Here is a 15,030-nt window from a genome sequence, read left to right as displayed (position 1 = left end):
GTAATTTAAATTAATAATTCCCAGTACTTTGACAGAATGTACAGTATATCCTGCATAAATGTTCCATCCTATATAAACACGCCTACAATATTTCATCAATACGATTACATTGTTATTTCTTCGATCAAAATATGTTTATGATATACATCAGAGAGAACTACATTCAGTGCATCCGGTGACAAATTTTGCTTTTTAATATATATATGAAGATATTAGTTGATCTCTGCTCCTTCAAGAGTTATGCATTTGTTCCAGGGCCTTAGCTTGGGACTAGAAATGGGGGTTTGAAGGTTAATAAAGAACTGTAGAACTTGTATTATATTCTTCTGTGTCTTTGTTAGCACAAATAAATCTCTCCATGTAATAAAGATTAAATATTCTTAATTATGATTCAAAAAAATATTTGTAATGGACCACAACTCTCCTCTTCTTGAAATAAGGTCAATACATATTTCATTCCCTTGCTTCGTTGAGTATCAATACAATATATTATTTAGTATTTACATAAATAGGAAATACTACCTACACAATAGATTTGAATACTTTGCAAATATTCTTGTGTTCTTCCATCAGTCCCCTTTGTTTAGATTGATTGATCAGATGGATTTATGGTATATCTATGTACCAATAGTTGGGCTATGAATACGTCTTTATGAGTTTGTTGACCTTTTAAAATATCCTGTTTTTGTTTTCGCATACAAAGTTATAAAATCTTTATTGCAAAATCTAAAATAATCTTCCTAAATCTTAATCTCTTTGAGAAAACGTCGTCCTTTTCGACTCCTCATTACATATGTACAAGGATGTACTAATGCTTCATACTTTTGCATCATATTTTCTCTCAAAAATTTATGAGGCTCATTGGATTTGCAAATTATTCTTCTTTTGTCCCAGTAGGATTATAGTTGAGAAAAAGAATGTTGAGGAGGCAAATTAAAAATGCCCTAAAAACAATATGCGTTTTATACATTTTTTAAATTTATGAATCTCTTAAATGTCATAGTAGTTTAGACGAGGTGTTCTCAAAGTGGGGGGTCACGAGATGATTTCCATACAAGAAGAATATGATTTAAATTGTGGCATCAAAACTTAAATATTGATGAATATGTATCTTTTTTTTTTTTTTTTTTTTTTTTTTGTAATTCTCTTTTAGATCATTTTAAAAATCATTTCTCAGAAGATATTTCTACATTAAAACATAACTTGATATCTCCCTTTTACCTCCACAGATAATCATGAGTTGTCAGACATGGACGATGTGCTTATTGAACCTTCATCTGATCAAAACATTAAAAACAAATTTTAATTCTAAAACCCTTGACAAATTCTGAATTTCTATAATAAACGAGTGCCCACTGCTGTCCAAAGCAGCATAGATTTACTTAGACCATTGGGCTCAACTTATTTATGTGGTAAGATATTTTCCATACTAACTTATTTAAAAAGTAAATACAAATCACGGCTGAACGTGTATCTTCGGGTAACTACCTCCAAAATAAAATCTATTATAGACCTGCCTTGCTCATTGTACAGAGCACACCCCGTACATTAAGACATCGATTGGTTAATAAACCTATTTGCACATCCATGGCATGTAATATAATTTTTTTGTGAGTTTCAATTTTTCCCATATATGTAGAGTAAAATCTTTACTTTTGATGAATAAACGACGTTAAATACCTAATATTTTTGGCCTCTGGGTTGAACTTTATAGGGTGGGTATGTCCTTTAAGTCATCTATTTGCATTAAATGCACTCCAAATTTTATATTCATGTCTGAATGAGAGGTGTAAGGAACGCAGATTGTCTAGCCACATATTTTAAGGGTCAAACTCAAAACAGTTTGGGAACCACACGGAAATAGAAAGCACAGTGAAAATTCTTATCCGCATGTCAATTGTTAAAAAAACAAAAACAAGCTACAAACTGTCACACCAACTTGCAGTAAATATTTCTTAGTCCGTTCATTTTTTTTTTTTTGTACGACTGATAACTTTAATAAGTGTTAACTTTTAACCACTCCGTTGGAAATAAGTGTTTTTTTTGTATTTTAAGCTAAAACCTGTACCTATAATCTACAAGTATACTATATAAAGTTGCTATTTGTACATAGCACGCCTTATTTGATTAAAACATCAGACATTTTAATGCACAAAATGTTATTAATTGATACTATCATTTCATTTTGATCTATTGAGAATATTTATAACTTCTATATATATTTATGAGAGCCCCAACTGTGAGCAATTGGAGCTTCTATTGATAAATATGCCATAAAATACACATATCTATTAGAAAATGTTCATCAAAAATGTAAAAAATATTCCCCAACAAAATATTCTACTATATAATGGAACTTGCATTAAATTTGTAATTGCTATAACTTATGTACTCAAAATTATATTTGTATACAGTATGTACCAAAAGACCGTCCTAAATATTTCAAGCAGCCAAAAGTAATGTATGCTTAAAATTGTTCATTTCTCATTTCTCCCTAGCTTGAAAAACAAAGAACTATGAAATCATGAAGAGGATCAGCCCTCAAAAATATCATTTTCCATCACAACGATACACCAGCTCACATCTCAGCAGTTGTGGACTCAAAATGAATGGAAATAGGGGTCCAACTCGAGATTGCCCAAAATCTCACACAACTTCACTCTTTTTTCATCCATCACCATACAATGGATTTTGTCAATGATTTCTAGAGAGCCTCCAGAACGTTCAGCGTCACTTGTGCCCATATGTCCACTCCGAAAATTTTGAAACCACTTAAAAACTGTTCTAATCAACGGTCCTCATTGATGCTTATCAAGGTGTTTTGCTCTTCATAAAGTAATGATTAATCAACAAACGAAATTCTTATACGTCCATCTTTAGAAAATCCCTCCACTTCCTCGATTCAAACGAATTCCAAACAGAGAGATATAAACTGATTTAGCTGAAAGTTGGTAAGTGTTCTTTTATGACATGCTACTATCTAAACATAATCTGGCTACGCGGCAGTAGTAATATATCTCACACTTTTCAAACGACCCTTGTATGTTTCTCAATTAGAGGGCACTGTCAAAATTCTTCTGAGGATGCGCCATTTTTTAAACAACAAGCTTCAGACTGTCAGATCACCTTTTTGGATAGTATATGTATATTTTTTTAATTTACTCATGCTCTATTGCAATCATCAATAAATCAACTGCACTGACTATGACATGAAATAAATAAGCCGTTCATGAATATCAATTAAGACAAGCAAAAAAAAAAAAAAACCTCTACAGCGAATGTGATACTGTGTAGAAAGAATTAAGCACTTGGATTTATGTAGAGACACTAATTGGGATTCATTCCACATTAATACATATGGAAGGCTTACATCCTAATTAAGTTATGACCACGTCTTATAAACAGTACTTAGGTGTATTCATTAGTTATAAAAATTCATGAATGAACAAATCTTTGTTACAGTTCTTAATGAGAGTTACGCCTATGCTCAGAGTGTCTCAAGGGGTCCACATGACAATGTTTTTAAAGCGATACAGTATTCAAGGCGTCTGCAAGATATTTTGGGGTTGGGGGCTTGGTTTAGGATTGTCTTTTTTTGAAAAAACATCGAAAAACTATAAATCATATTTAGAAAATTTTCAAAATCTACAACTATTAACAAAAAATTAAAACTTTTCAGAACCCCCCCCCCCCTTCAAAAATCCACAGCTGTTAAAATAAAATTATATTTCTTGGAAAAATGAAGTATATTTTATAAATTTCGAAAATCCGCAGTTCACATCAAATTAATTTTTTTTGAAAAAAATTCCAAAAATCTACAGCTACTCACATAAAAGTAAATTTTTAGGAAAAAATTCTAAATATTAATTTTTTTGGAAAAAAATAATCAAAATTTCCTTAGTTTTGGGGGCTACAGCAGGGGCAACCCCCTGTGAAAACACCTGGTATTTCTTAAAATTGGAATGAAATTTTTTTTTCTTCTTATTTTTTTTTTTTTTTTTAATTTTCCGACTGAAATCTCATTATTTCCTACTCTGATATGAGGTGCCCTTAGAAAAAAATAAGATTGGACCCTTTCAATTTGTAAGTTAATTATAATAAAATTTGAAAATTTGTATCTACTATAAAATAACATAAAGAGTTTGAAAACAAGGGTTAAATATTTCAATTAACACGATTTTCTCAACAATTGAATTTATTTTTCATTGTACGCGCCGTTACCTTTAGTGTATCAGGCAAAATTTCCTCCAAAAATAAATAGAAAAAAGGCCCAAAATCATCTGGTAGTTAGTCGAATAAGTCAATCGTATCAACTGCTATTTATATGCTATATACTCGTATATTATCTTATTAAAATCTACATAGTATTTTATTCGATACTGTAATATAATATTGCTTTGTAATATTTGATTAGTTATTATATTATTTCTATCAATAATTAGCCAGAATTTCTCGATAGAAATAATAAATGGCCAATACTTATTTATATTTTATAAATGACGAGGGATCATCAAGAAACTATATTCTGTTCATTTGGAAAGAGATTATATGTATAGAATAACTTATTACTTTGTGTATGTATGAAAAAGAATAAAATATGAAATAGCCATGACGTATCAAGGGAGAATAGTGAATCAACAGCTGACAACAAAATAAATAGGGAACTTTTGTGATAGCAAGGTAAACGCTGTGTCCTCTTAATTTTCAGATGCATTCTTTTTTTTCCTCTTTCTTATAGCGAATTTTTGGTCCAATGTCATACTGTATATATTATTTGCTGCTATGAGAACCTTTGATAAAATTCTCTCTTTATATATATATATATATATTTGCCACTTTTTGCAAAAATTTGATATTATATTGGTTATATTTCACTGGTTGAAAGATCTTCCTTTTTCGAATATAAAAATAAACTCCTCCAGATTAGTTTTATTTGCTATGGTGTGCCATGTATATTTTTGATTCCACGTAAATTAGTGTGCAAATTGCTAATTATAAAATTGGGTGTTGTCTCACTTTTTATCTCTGATGGTCATGGAGAGTGCAATAATGTGAGGTAAATCATTTTAATTGGACAGAGGAGGATAATTGAACAGAAGGGTTTTTGAATGAGTGAAGTATTTAATAATAATTTAAGAGACTCCTTTGACCATGGAGTTATGTTTTCATAGGCGTTTCAAATTCTGGATATTACCTTTTATGTATAATATTAAATATACGAGTTTTGACAAGTTTTTGAGTCAAATGCCTCAGGAATGCTATTGTAAATATATAATAATCAATGGATCATAAAATATAAAAAATGATGAAATTTATACTCATATCATTTACATGTTTGTTCATAGAAATAACGAATTTTAATTAAATCTAATTTTTTTAGCCTCAAAATGACTAACTTGGCTTTGATGGGGTTATCATTAAAAGTAATACTAATCTACTTTGCAAATGTATTGATTGTTTAAACAAAAAGAAACAAAAATCTTACCTGAGGTGGCTGACTGTATGGAATCCCCGACATATGATTATAGATGGACTTAGGAGGCAATTCATTACGATATTCTGAGAGAATGGTGGTTGCAGCTGGAGTACTGATACTGGATCCTCCAAAGAAATCAAATTGTGTAGCAGCACGTCTCCCAAGAAGCCCAACATCCGACGCCATCAAAGACTGTCTCTGCGATAAAAGAGGCGACGCTGTAAGCGGATTCCGGGCGGTCATTTTGACCGAAAAGTCTGCTAAACTCTGACGATGTCCACTTCTTTTCCCTTCACATTCATTTCGATTGAGGGAAGAGTTATGATAAAACATGTCAGCAGACTCGGAGCGAGCCTTCTTCTTCAACCCAGCCTCTCCGGATTCACCTATTTCACAGTATATTGGTTCGTCCTCTGTATGATGAGAGGATGGACCGTTGATGGGTTCCTCTTTTTTTAGGTGCTGGTGGAGCTCCAAAGAGTAATCTGGGCGTTGATGTCATGACAGGGACTCCCATTTTGGGACGATTGGGTCTACTATTACCACCGTTCAGATTACGATTTGGGTTGCTTGTGGCTGCTGGTTTATTGGGAATGGGGATTTTTGAAGGAGAGTTGCGATATTGAAGAGCACTTCCACCCAGACGAGAAGATAATTTAACGGGCTCATTCGGTTTCCAAAACACTAGCTCCTCTCCTTGATGTGGATTGTTGATTCCAACCCTCACTTTGACGACGATGCCGTGTCCTTTGATGAGGGGAAGTGGTCGTCTCTATGCGCGAGGAATTAATATTACTAGTATATTGCGAATGTTGTTTCATATTAATAATATTATTCTGTGAGCGACCACTGGAGGACGTGGTTCGTTTCCGCCTATGAGGTGATTCGATTCTTTGTTGTGGTTGCGTTTGTTCAGCTGGGTCCTCACAATTATTTAGTCGTTTATTATTAGATCGCCGGTAGTGATTAGGACTTGGGTCTTTATGCTTCCGTGGGCTTCGAGAACAATCCCCAGTTCGTGGAGGATTATGGTGATGAGTTGATCGATCCCTGGAAGTGAGTCGGGCAACTCCGTTAATCCCCACATTGGTAGTTAAATTCATACCGTTGCAATTGCTACTACCGACGTTAGTATTGTTCATAGACATTTTCTTTGTTTTGCTAGACGACATTGCTTATATATTTCATCACCTGAAGAAGAAGAAAAAAAACTAATTAATATTGATGATAATGACCTTTATATCAGGGCATGTTTCAACTATACTTCCTTCTTGGGTAGAACACTTCGAATCATCAATTATATTTCTAGTTATAAATAATTTCGTTAAAAAAAAAGAAGATATATTTGATGACTCATATAATGCTTACAAATAAATTAAAGTAAATAATTTTATACAATAGAGTTGGAGGCAAGTATTAATCAAGCTCGAAAAATACTTGCCATAAGTTACGTCAATTACTTTTTAGTAAATTCCTCAAACTTGTCCAAAAACTACACATAATTTGAACTCGAACCACGGAAACTCAAAATATTTATACAAGTCTCGAGTAATCAAGTATCTAGTTAATAATGTTGGATATTAAGTAATATTGATAAATAACCAACCAAATTAGGGGACAATGATGCCTCCAAATTTACAAATAATTTTTTGAGTAATTATTCATAAAAAGGAAAGGAATAACCGTTAAACAAATTATAACTAGTTTGAAGGTCTGCCACATTTTTACAGTTTATAAATGATATTTTTAAGGCCACAGACTATTTTTTATATAATGCAGGTTATGTTTTATTTAAGAACATGATATATATTTCATGGCCCTTGGAGCTATTTCTTGATAGCAAACTCGAACCCTATTTTAGAAAACCAAAATTAAATCTAAGTACATTAGGATTGCCCCTCCCCAAATTAAGGAACTTTTGCTTTTAAATAGATAATATAATTTTTAAAATTTAATTTAATTTTTGTCTAAAAAATATAATTTTCTGTGAAAACAAGGATTTTTGAAAATTTCGAAATTATTTTTTCTAAAAATTTTGAAAAAACAATAAATAATAATACTTAATTTTTTTGTAATAGTTGTGGACTTTGAAATTTGTTTCTAAAAGATTTCATATTTGACATTTTTCTCCAAAATGTTTGAATTTTTTTGTCAAAAATTAATTTTTTTTAATTTCTTTCTTTCTTAAACTTAAATCATAGAAATCTCATAATTGATATTTTGACTAGACTCTAATTCTAGTATATAATATTAAGACATGTCACCATGTCCCAAAGGAAGTTCAACATCTCTTATTGCATACGAAAATAACAACAACCTGTTTTGACACTACTATCTAAAAATCGGATAAGATCTATATTTTTTCAAAAAAAAAAAAAAAAAAAAATACAGCATAAACGACTTGGCATAAGGGCAACATTAACATAAAATCCCAGAACAAGAGTAACTTTTAATATTACGCACCTAGACTAAGCCTCAGAATGAACAAAATAAAAGGAGCTCTAAAAATTTGAAAAATGAGCACACAAAATGACAAAATTGAGCAATTTATAAAAAAGCAAAAAACAGCTTTATTGTGGATAATTTAAAATTTTTTCAAAAATTCACACAAAATTAATTTTTTTAAAATATATATTTATCGATAATTTTTTCTAAAATTAGTGCATCGTGGGATAAGAGTTCTTATACATTATGATTAGGGATAAATTGAGGCTTTTCTGGTATAATGGCAAGACACTATAAAGTGATGACAAGTATGAAAGAAAGGGAATATAGAAAACACGTGATTGAATGATCATAAAATAATTCAGATTCAAATATTATATTCTAACATTTTCATTACTAAAAAAATTATACTCCAGTTCATATTCAAAATATCATCTTTCAAATTCATGTTTATTGTTTTATTGCCGCTATAACAGTGCAGCTGTCGTGTGTTTCCCTTGTTCCCTTATCTCACGTCTTCTCACATTGTCTTGTCTCTGACAATGAGAAATTATAAATAATTTATGAAGTTATTTCATATCAAGGCGTAATATGCTTATAATTTATGTCAAATAGCATACTGATACAAGCAAGTTCTTCAAAAAAAAAAAATACAGGGTCCTTCAAGTCAATCTGGACCTGGCATGCAGATCAATAATGGAAGCCATGAGAGATTTGAAATTGTATTTATAAGTTCTGGTATTATAGTATTATAGAAGAAGAAATCCATTTAATGGGTCACCATCTTCGCCAATCATTCGGTCGATACGAGGTCTAAAGTATTTGCAGGCCTTTGATTACATCCATGGGGGAGACTTTGTTCAATTACTTTTGGATGGAGTCCTTCAAGGAGTCGATGTTGTAGTATAACTTGGCAGAACACTTCGTTTTTAATTCCCTCTGAAAGAAGTAATCCATCGGATTCAAAACAGGGGAGTTAGATGACCAGGTCTGGAGGTCGCAAAATGGTACTTTCTCTTCCTTCAGCAAGTTTTGGGTCTTGCAAGCCTTGTGAGAGAGGGCAGAGTCTTGTTGAAATAGGAACTCGAAAACCATTGGCCTCAGCTTTCATTCAAAGTATCACTTGGTCAGAGAAGAGTTCACAGTACTTGACGACATACACCCTCTTTTTGACTCAAAGAAGATGTGGACATGACACTGCCATTGCTCTCAACGACCCAAAGAGTCATGATTCTGGCCAAAAACTTGGTTTTAAAGACATTGGGGAGACTAAATCTCTCTGTAGCCAGCAACCTGTCGTTTTTGGATGTTGTGGAATCTATTGACCGTCCATTGTTTCTCATACAATAAAAATATGATTTGGCTACAAGGGGACTTCAAATCGTTTAGTAATTTTAGTCCATGGGCAGCCCGGGTGGCCTTCATTTTGTCTGTAAGGCTATGTATTTAATAAAGGTAGTAGGAATTAATTCTAAGGTTGGGGTTAATGGTCCTGGAGACTGTTCACGGCTTGGTTGGCGCTTTTTGGCAAGAACTTTCATCGGAGCACAGGAGATGCCTTCACAAACTGTTTCAGGCCTACGAGAAATCTGGGAGTATGTTTTTTTATCACACCGGGACTTGTGGACTTTTCTCTTATATGTCCCTCCTCCTTCCAGTGGTTGTATACGTCATAGTCTTTGGATACCCCATCATCTCCTTGATCTGTGTTTGGCTGTATCCTGCCCTAGCCAATTCGATGCTGGTGCCTCATGTATCCTAAATACTTTTTTTGAATTAAAAGTTGCGTAACTAACTTAAAGCTAACACTACAGATCTCACTTTAAATTGAAATAACCGAGTTAATGCTCTCGTTATTGTTCAGGACTTATTTACAGATGGTCCAGATTTACCCGAGCGACCCTGTAGTAACATAATTTAATCTATGAATTAATTTGATGCTTCAAACTTAAATGAAAATAGTTATTCATCTAACTTTTTATCATACAAATATGTCCTAGCTTGGCTGTTAAATGCAATATGGACATGAGTAAAATTTTGATGAAACACATTCAACCAGATCTCAAATGTCCATCCTGTAATTTAAAGCAGTTTATATGTGAACATACAAAGGTTTTACATTGAGAGAAATAAGTACTGTAAAATCCGGAAATAAGAAGAGTACGTTCAAACTTTTCAATAAAATACTTGGTATAGAATAAACTCGGCATAGATTCTGCCACAAAAGTACACTAACACACCCTTGGTTCTTTGGGACCGGTCCTTAACTATCTTCTCTCATAAAAATATCGATGGTTTATTAATCCAAATAAGATATATGAAATATTTCTTAGGTTTATTGCACATAGTTTGCACAAAATTATAATGCAATATAATAGAAACACATTATATTCCCGTATATAATTTACACTATGATATAAGGGAAGAATGAAAAAAAAAAAAAAGAAGGAAAAATACCCTCATTGACGTCACGAGGAATCGATTTTGCCTTCTTTAAGGACCGAACAATGAGACTGGACTGGAACAGATTGGACTGGACCGCAGTCCAAGGACCTAAATAAGGACCAACAGAACAGTATTTATGATTGCTTACCCAACGAACGATACTTTAGCTAAAAGATAAGCTAAAATTATCGATGATCTATCAAAAACAGGATATAATCAAACATGGGTTGCCTCGAAATAGGGACTTTTGAAATTACTTATTAACATAAGTATCCAAAAATTGCTTTATATATATATTTATATACGAGTATATACTTCAGATATAAGAAAAATCCGAATATAGTCAACTTATTATCTGGGGAAAAAATAACCAGTTTCTTGTATGGGGATTTGACTCTATATGATCCTTTGCCAATTTTTGAAATTTTGAAAAGAACTGTCTATAATTTTAATGGTTGGTCTATTTTAACAGTGAGATATGATACGAACAACAAGTTAAGTGTTCATACGAAGAAAAATGCTTAGTATAGCACCAAGAAATAAAGGCTCCTCAGTGAATCATGAGGTTGGAAACATTATTGTTTATAGTCTGTTTTTGGTGCTATCATACATAGAATCCAAATGGGTCTAACAGATCCGTCTAAAATTTATCCAAGTAAACATATAAAATAACCAAGCATGCAATGATCTATATTTTGGCACTCCAAGTTAATTAAAACCCTGATTTTAACCGAAAGTAAACCTCACTTTCCTTCTATCGTTCTATATGTCTCTCCTTCTCTCTGTATCTCTCTTTTTATTCCCATCTATTCAGCCCTCCAGTACAGGCATCCTCTGCTAGTATATATATATACACGTAATAAACATATTTATATAATTAATTGTATATGGGCGTTGCTCCCCCCTGAAATAATGAAAGCCTAGCAGCTTAGGGGAAAGGACGACTCCGCTTCATCGACAGAAGCATGGATGGGGTCATGATATACCCTAGTAATCTTTTGTGACAACCTCTTTCCCTCAGGGCAGGCCACTGAAAATTGATTTGAAATGTGTCTTCCAGCACGACATTTACCCAAAACATACGACCAAAGAAACAAAGGAGTTGCTCAAGAGGAAGCACAGTAAGGTAATTGAGGGTGGATGGGGCAATGTACCAGCAAGTTTAGACGAAAACCTCCTTCACCCAAAAGAGGGGCACTAAATATGTGCCGTGGATGTGTATTCCAGGCCGATCCAAAAACATACGATCAAAGAAACAAAGGAGTGGCTCAGGAAGAAGCACATTAAGGTAATTGTAGATGTACAGGGCCACGTACCGGTAATTCTTGAGCGACGACCTCCTTCACTCAAAAGAGAGCACTAAAAATGTGTCGTGGATGTGTCTTCCAGCACGACCCAAAACAGGACCAAAGAAACAAAGGAGTGGCTCAGGAAGAAGCACATTAAGGTAATTGTGGATGTACAGGGCCACGTACCTGTAATCCTTGAGCCACAACCTCCTTCCCTCGAAAGAGAGCACTAAAAATGTGTTGTGAATGTGGCTTCCAGCACGACCCAAAACATACTACCAAAGGAACAAAGGCGTGGCTCAGGATGGAGCACATTAAGGTAGTGGTCCAGACAGTCTCCAGACCTCAATCCCATATAAATCTTTATCAGTGGCCAACAATTGGGAAGGGAATCAAATACTTGTTTCTTCCACTGTGCATGCTACTAAATAACAAAGAAGGAATAATTTGTTGAAGGTATATTTTATTTTAAATTAGCTTCGTTTGAACCGATATCAAATTTCAACCATTAAGTATTTAATGTATATATTTTTTTTGTAGTCGACCACACCAAAATTACTCCTAGTTATAATGAATGTATATTATATGTATACTAGGTACATACTTTAATAGTCTGGGTGTATAAATTTGCAATGTTAATTGTTAAATCAATGAATACTTAATACGTACATAGTCGCAACTGGAAGTTTACAGAAATACAAGGGAGGGGGAACAAGCAAAAAAAAAAAAAAGCAGCTAAACTTATTTGATTTAATGTGTGTTTTAAAACAGCTCTTATATGTTTGTTTTTTAAATGCTAAGAGTTGTAAAGAAATATGGTTCTAGATAAATGTAATTTTGGTAAATTCATTCCCAGCAAAATTCATCACTGGACATTTCCCCCATTTTGAAGAGGTAAAAGCAATGAAAGGACTCTACTTCCCAACGTCCCAATGAATAATAATATAATAATATCCACGAACTCCATTTCTACTCACTACTAAGGACTTTTTATGACGTCATTTATATTCCATAAAGACCATATGACCTGATCGCCCAAGGCTACATAAAATCTGTCTCTTATCCATCATTAACCATAAACAGTACAGACTGCTCAGACCTTCTAGTACAGAATTACACAAAACTACTCACTAGTCTAAAAGTATATAACCGCATGACGTCACTAAGCATCCTCGTCAAAATGTTTAGTAATGTATATTTCCAGGGAATGAATTTACAAATTGGAACGACGTAGCTCAATTGACAACGCTCTCGGGATAACTTGTTCTCTTGAAAGTACACCACGGCAGTCAAAATCCAATTAATTGCACGTGTTCGGGATAAGGGTGCCATGAAAAGGAAGTATGAGGAAGAATGATCCTTGTTGATGGAAAGGGAGGATAATTTGTATATTAATACGAATGTAATCCACACTCATTTTTGATAAAAATCCTTCTAGCTTCTTTTTGTGTTGACGGGCCACACATTTTTAATCAATAGTGCAATCAACAACTGTTGCTAATATAGCAACCATAAAATCCGCTATGGTATATCATATATTTTGTACACATATGTGAATAGTGAATACATACAACATAAAACTTGATCTGTGGATAAGTATAAAAAAATAAAACGATTTATATTTTTAAATATAATAATAAAATGATCTTAACACATGACTGATCAACAAATTTGAAAACAGGGGCTACACATTTCAAATAATGTGATGGAGTTTTTTCATTACAATAGAATGAAAATTTTCATTGCAATTTATTTTCCCAATGATTGCTTGAATCCTTTTTCAGAATTTTTACTCAAAAATCTTTGTTTGTTTAATCAATGGAGAATGAGCAAATTTAAAGTAAAACATTAATATCCGCCAGATGGTGCAGATGTATTAAGTTGTCGTAATACACAAATACTGGGTAGGGAATAAGTCTTTAACTACTTTGTATGCCTTACTTCATTTGAATCCTTAGGATATCAAAGGACATGGGAGACCTCAAAGATAGATTTCTTAAATATATATATGCGGTGCATTATTTGTTTCTGGGAAAGATTCAGCAGGCTTTGAACTCCAGCAGGTTAAGGTCCAAGCTTTGGAGTAGCGTTTGAGTCAATAATGGCCTCTCCTTTTAATCTCTGTGACTTCCCCGTCAGCATCCTTAGCCACCTTTGATGCGATGAACTGATCTAGGGACTTCTTTTTTGGCCTCAAAAGAGTGTTTATCAGAACACTGGAGGAAGGTCACACTTTTTTGGCCTCAAAAGAGTATTTGTCAGAACACTGGAGGAAGGTCCCAAACACATGTGAGATCGATCTGCTTCTTATCTTCTTCCACTCCTTATTCAGGGAGTACTTGAATTCGGCAATGTTCTGTGGTACATACAACAGTCATTGGACTTGAATCGGCACAAAATACTTAAGTTAGTAGTTTGAGGTATGACCTCTAAAGTGGCCAGAAGTTAATTTAAATACTCCTACAACGCTCCATAAGGAATTGTTGATGGTATTGAATCAAGAAGGGTCACTTATTCTCAAAATACTTCGACTTCCTCACAAAAGCCTTGACTACCTCTGACTTGGTAGACAGGTCTAAATACTTCTTTTTTTGCTCCTTCGGTCATGAACATGCCCGGTTTGGACTCAAAGTGTTTTTAAGCTTCAAGCGTTAGCATGACTGGTCTACTACTTTGAGAACGATCCTTCAGGCCAATCCAATTTCCAGGGGCTTGTAAAATTGTTTGATGTTTTAGCGGTTAACCCCGAGCAGCTTAACGATATCGGATATGTCATGGCCGGCGCACATCAAAGTTGCAATTCCAAATTTTTGGTTTCCATCTCCTCCAGAAGTTAGATATATTTCATTGCAATATCTCCTTTGAAAGATATCAACAATAGCTTTTAATTAATGTGCTTCACTTTCTGATTGAATTCACATATTGGGTAACATACAAACGAATAATAAGCAATAATAAATGCAAGATGGGCCACTTAGTCACGGACATGTAAACAAACCACTAATAAGGAAAAAACGCTCATGCCCCGTTGTTATATACATTATTTGCTTGAAAAGTATACAAATCAATGATATAATTCACATTTTTGTTGTTGTAGTTTTTGCAAAAATGGTGTGTTGCATAATTAACATTATATCTACCTTGTAGTTTTTTTTGTTTTTTTTGTATCATCAAAGCAGTTATAGGTTGATATAGTATCAGTTACACAAATGTACATCTATAAAAAATAGTGATGGGAGGATAAAACCAAATCGAAATCTGATTCGGAATCGGAGAATCTGGTGTTTTTTCTAGAGGAATGGGGAAAAAAATGTTAAATTTGAAGGATTTTTTGCTTTTTAATATAAAAGTTAATATTTAAAAAAACAAATTCCA

The 15,030-nt window shown here is 33.3% G+C and overlaps 1 protein-coding gene across 8 annotated transcripts in view; it reads right to left on the bottom strand.

Annotated features, from left to right (window-relative positions):
• LOC121130150 (uncharacterized) overlaps positions 1-15,030 on the bottom strand; it is a 268,188-nt gene that overhangs the window by 63,847 nt on the left and 189,311 nt on the right. For all 8 annotated transcript variants that reach the window (XM_071893667.1, XM_040725880.2, XM_040725881.2 and 5 more), the window contains one exon: positions 5,486-6,667. In XM_071893667.1, the coding sequence (XP_071749768.1) occupies positions 5,486-5,809 (324 nt within the window). In that variant the 5' untranslated portion in view covers positions 5,810-6,667. The remainder of the gene's footprint in view (positions 1-5,485; positions 6,668-15,030) is intronic.

The sequence above is a fragment of the Lepeophtheirus salmonis genome, chromosome Z (genome assembly GCF_016086655.4).
Source record: "Lepeophtheirus salmonis chromosome Z, UVic_Lsal_1.4, whole genome shotgun sequence".
NCBI classification, from domain to species: domain Eukaryota; kingdom Metazoa; phylum Arthropoda; class Copepoda; order Siphonostomatoida; family Caligidae; genus Lepeophtheirus; species Lepeophtheirus salmonis.
This window is presented reverse-complemented; position numbering and strand designations above follow the sequence as displayed.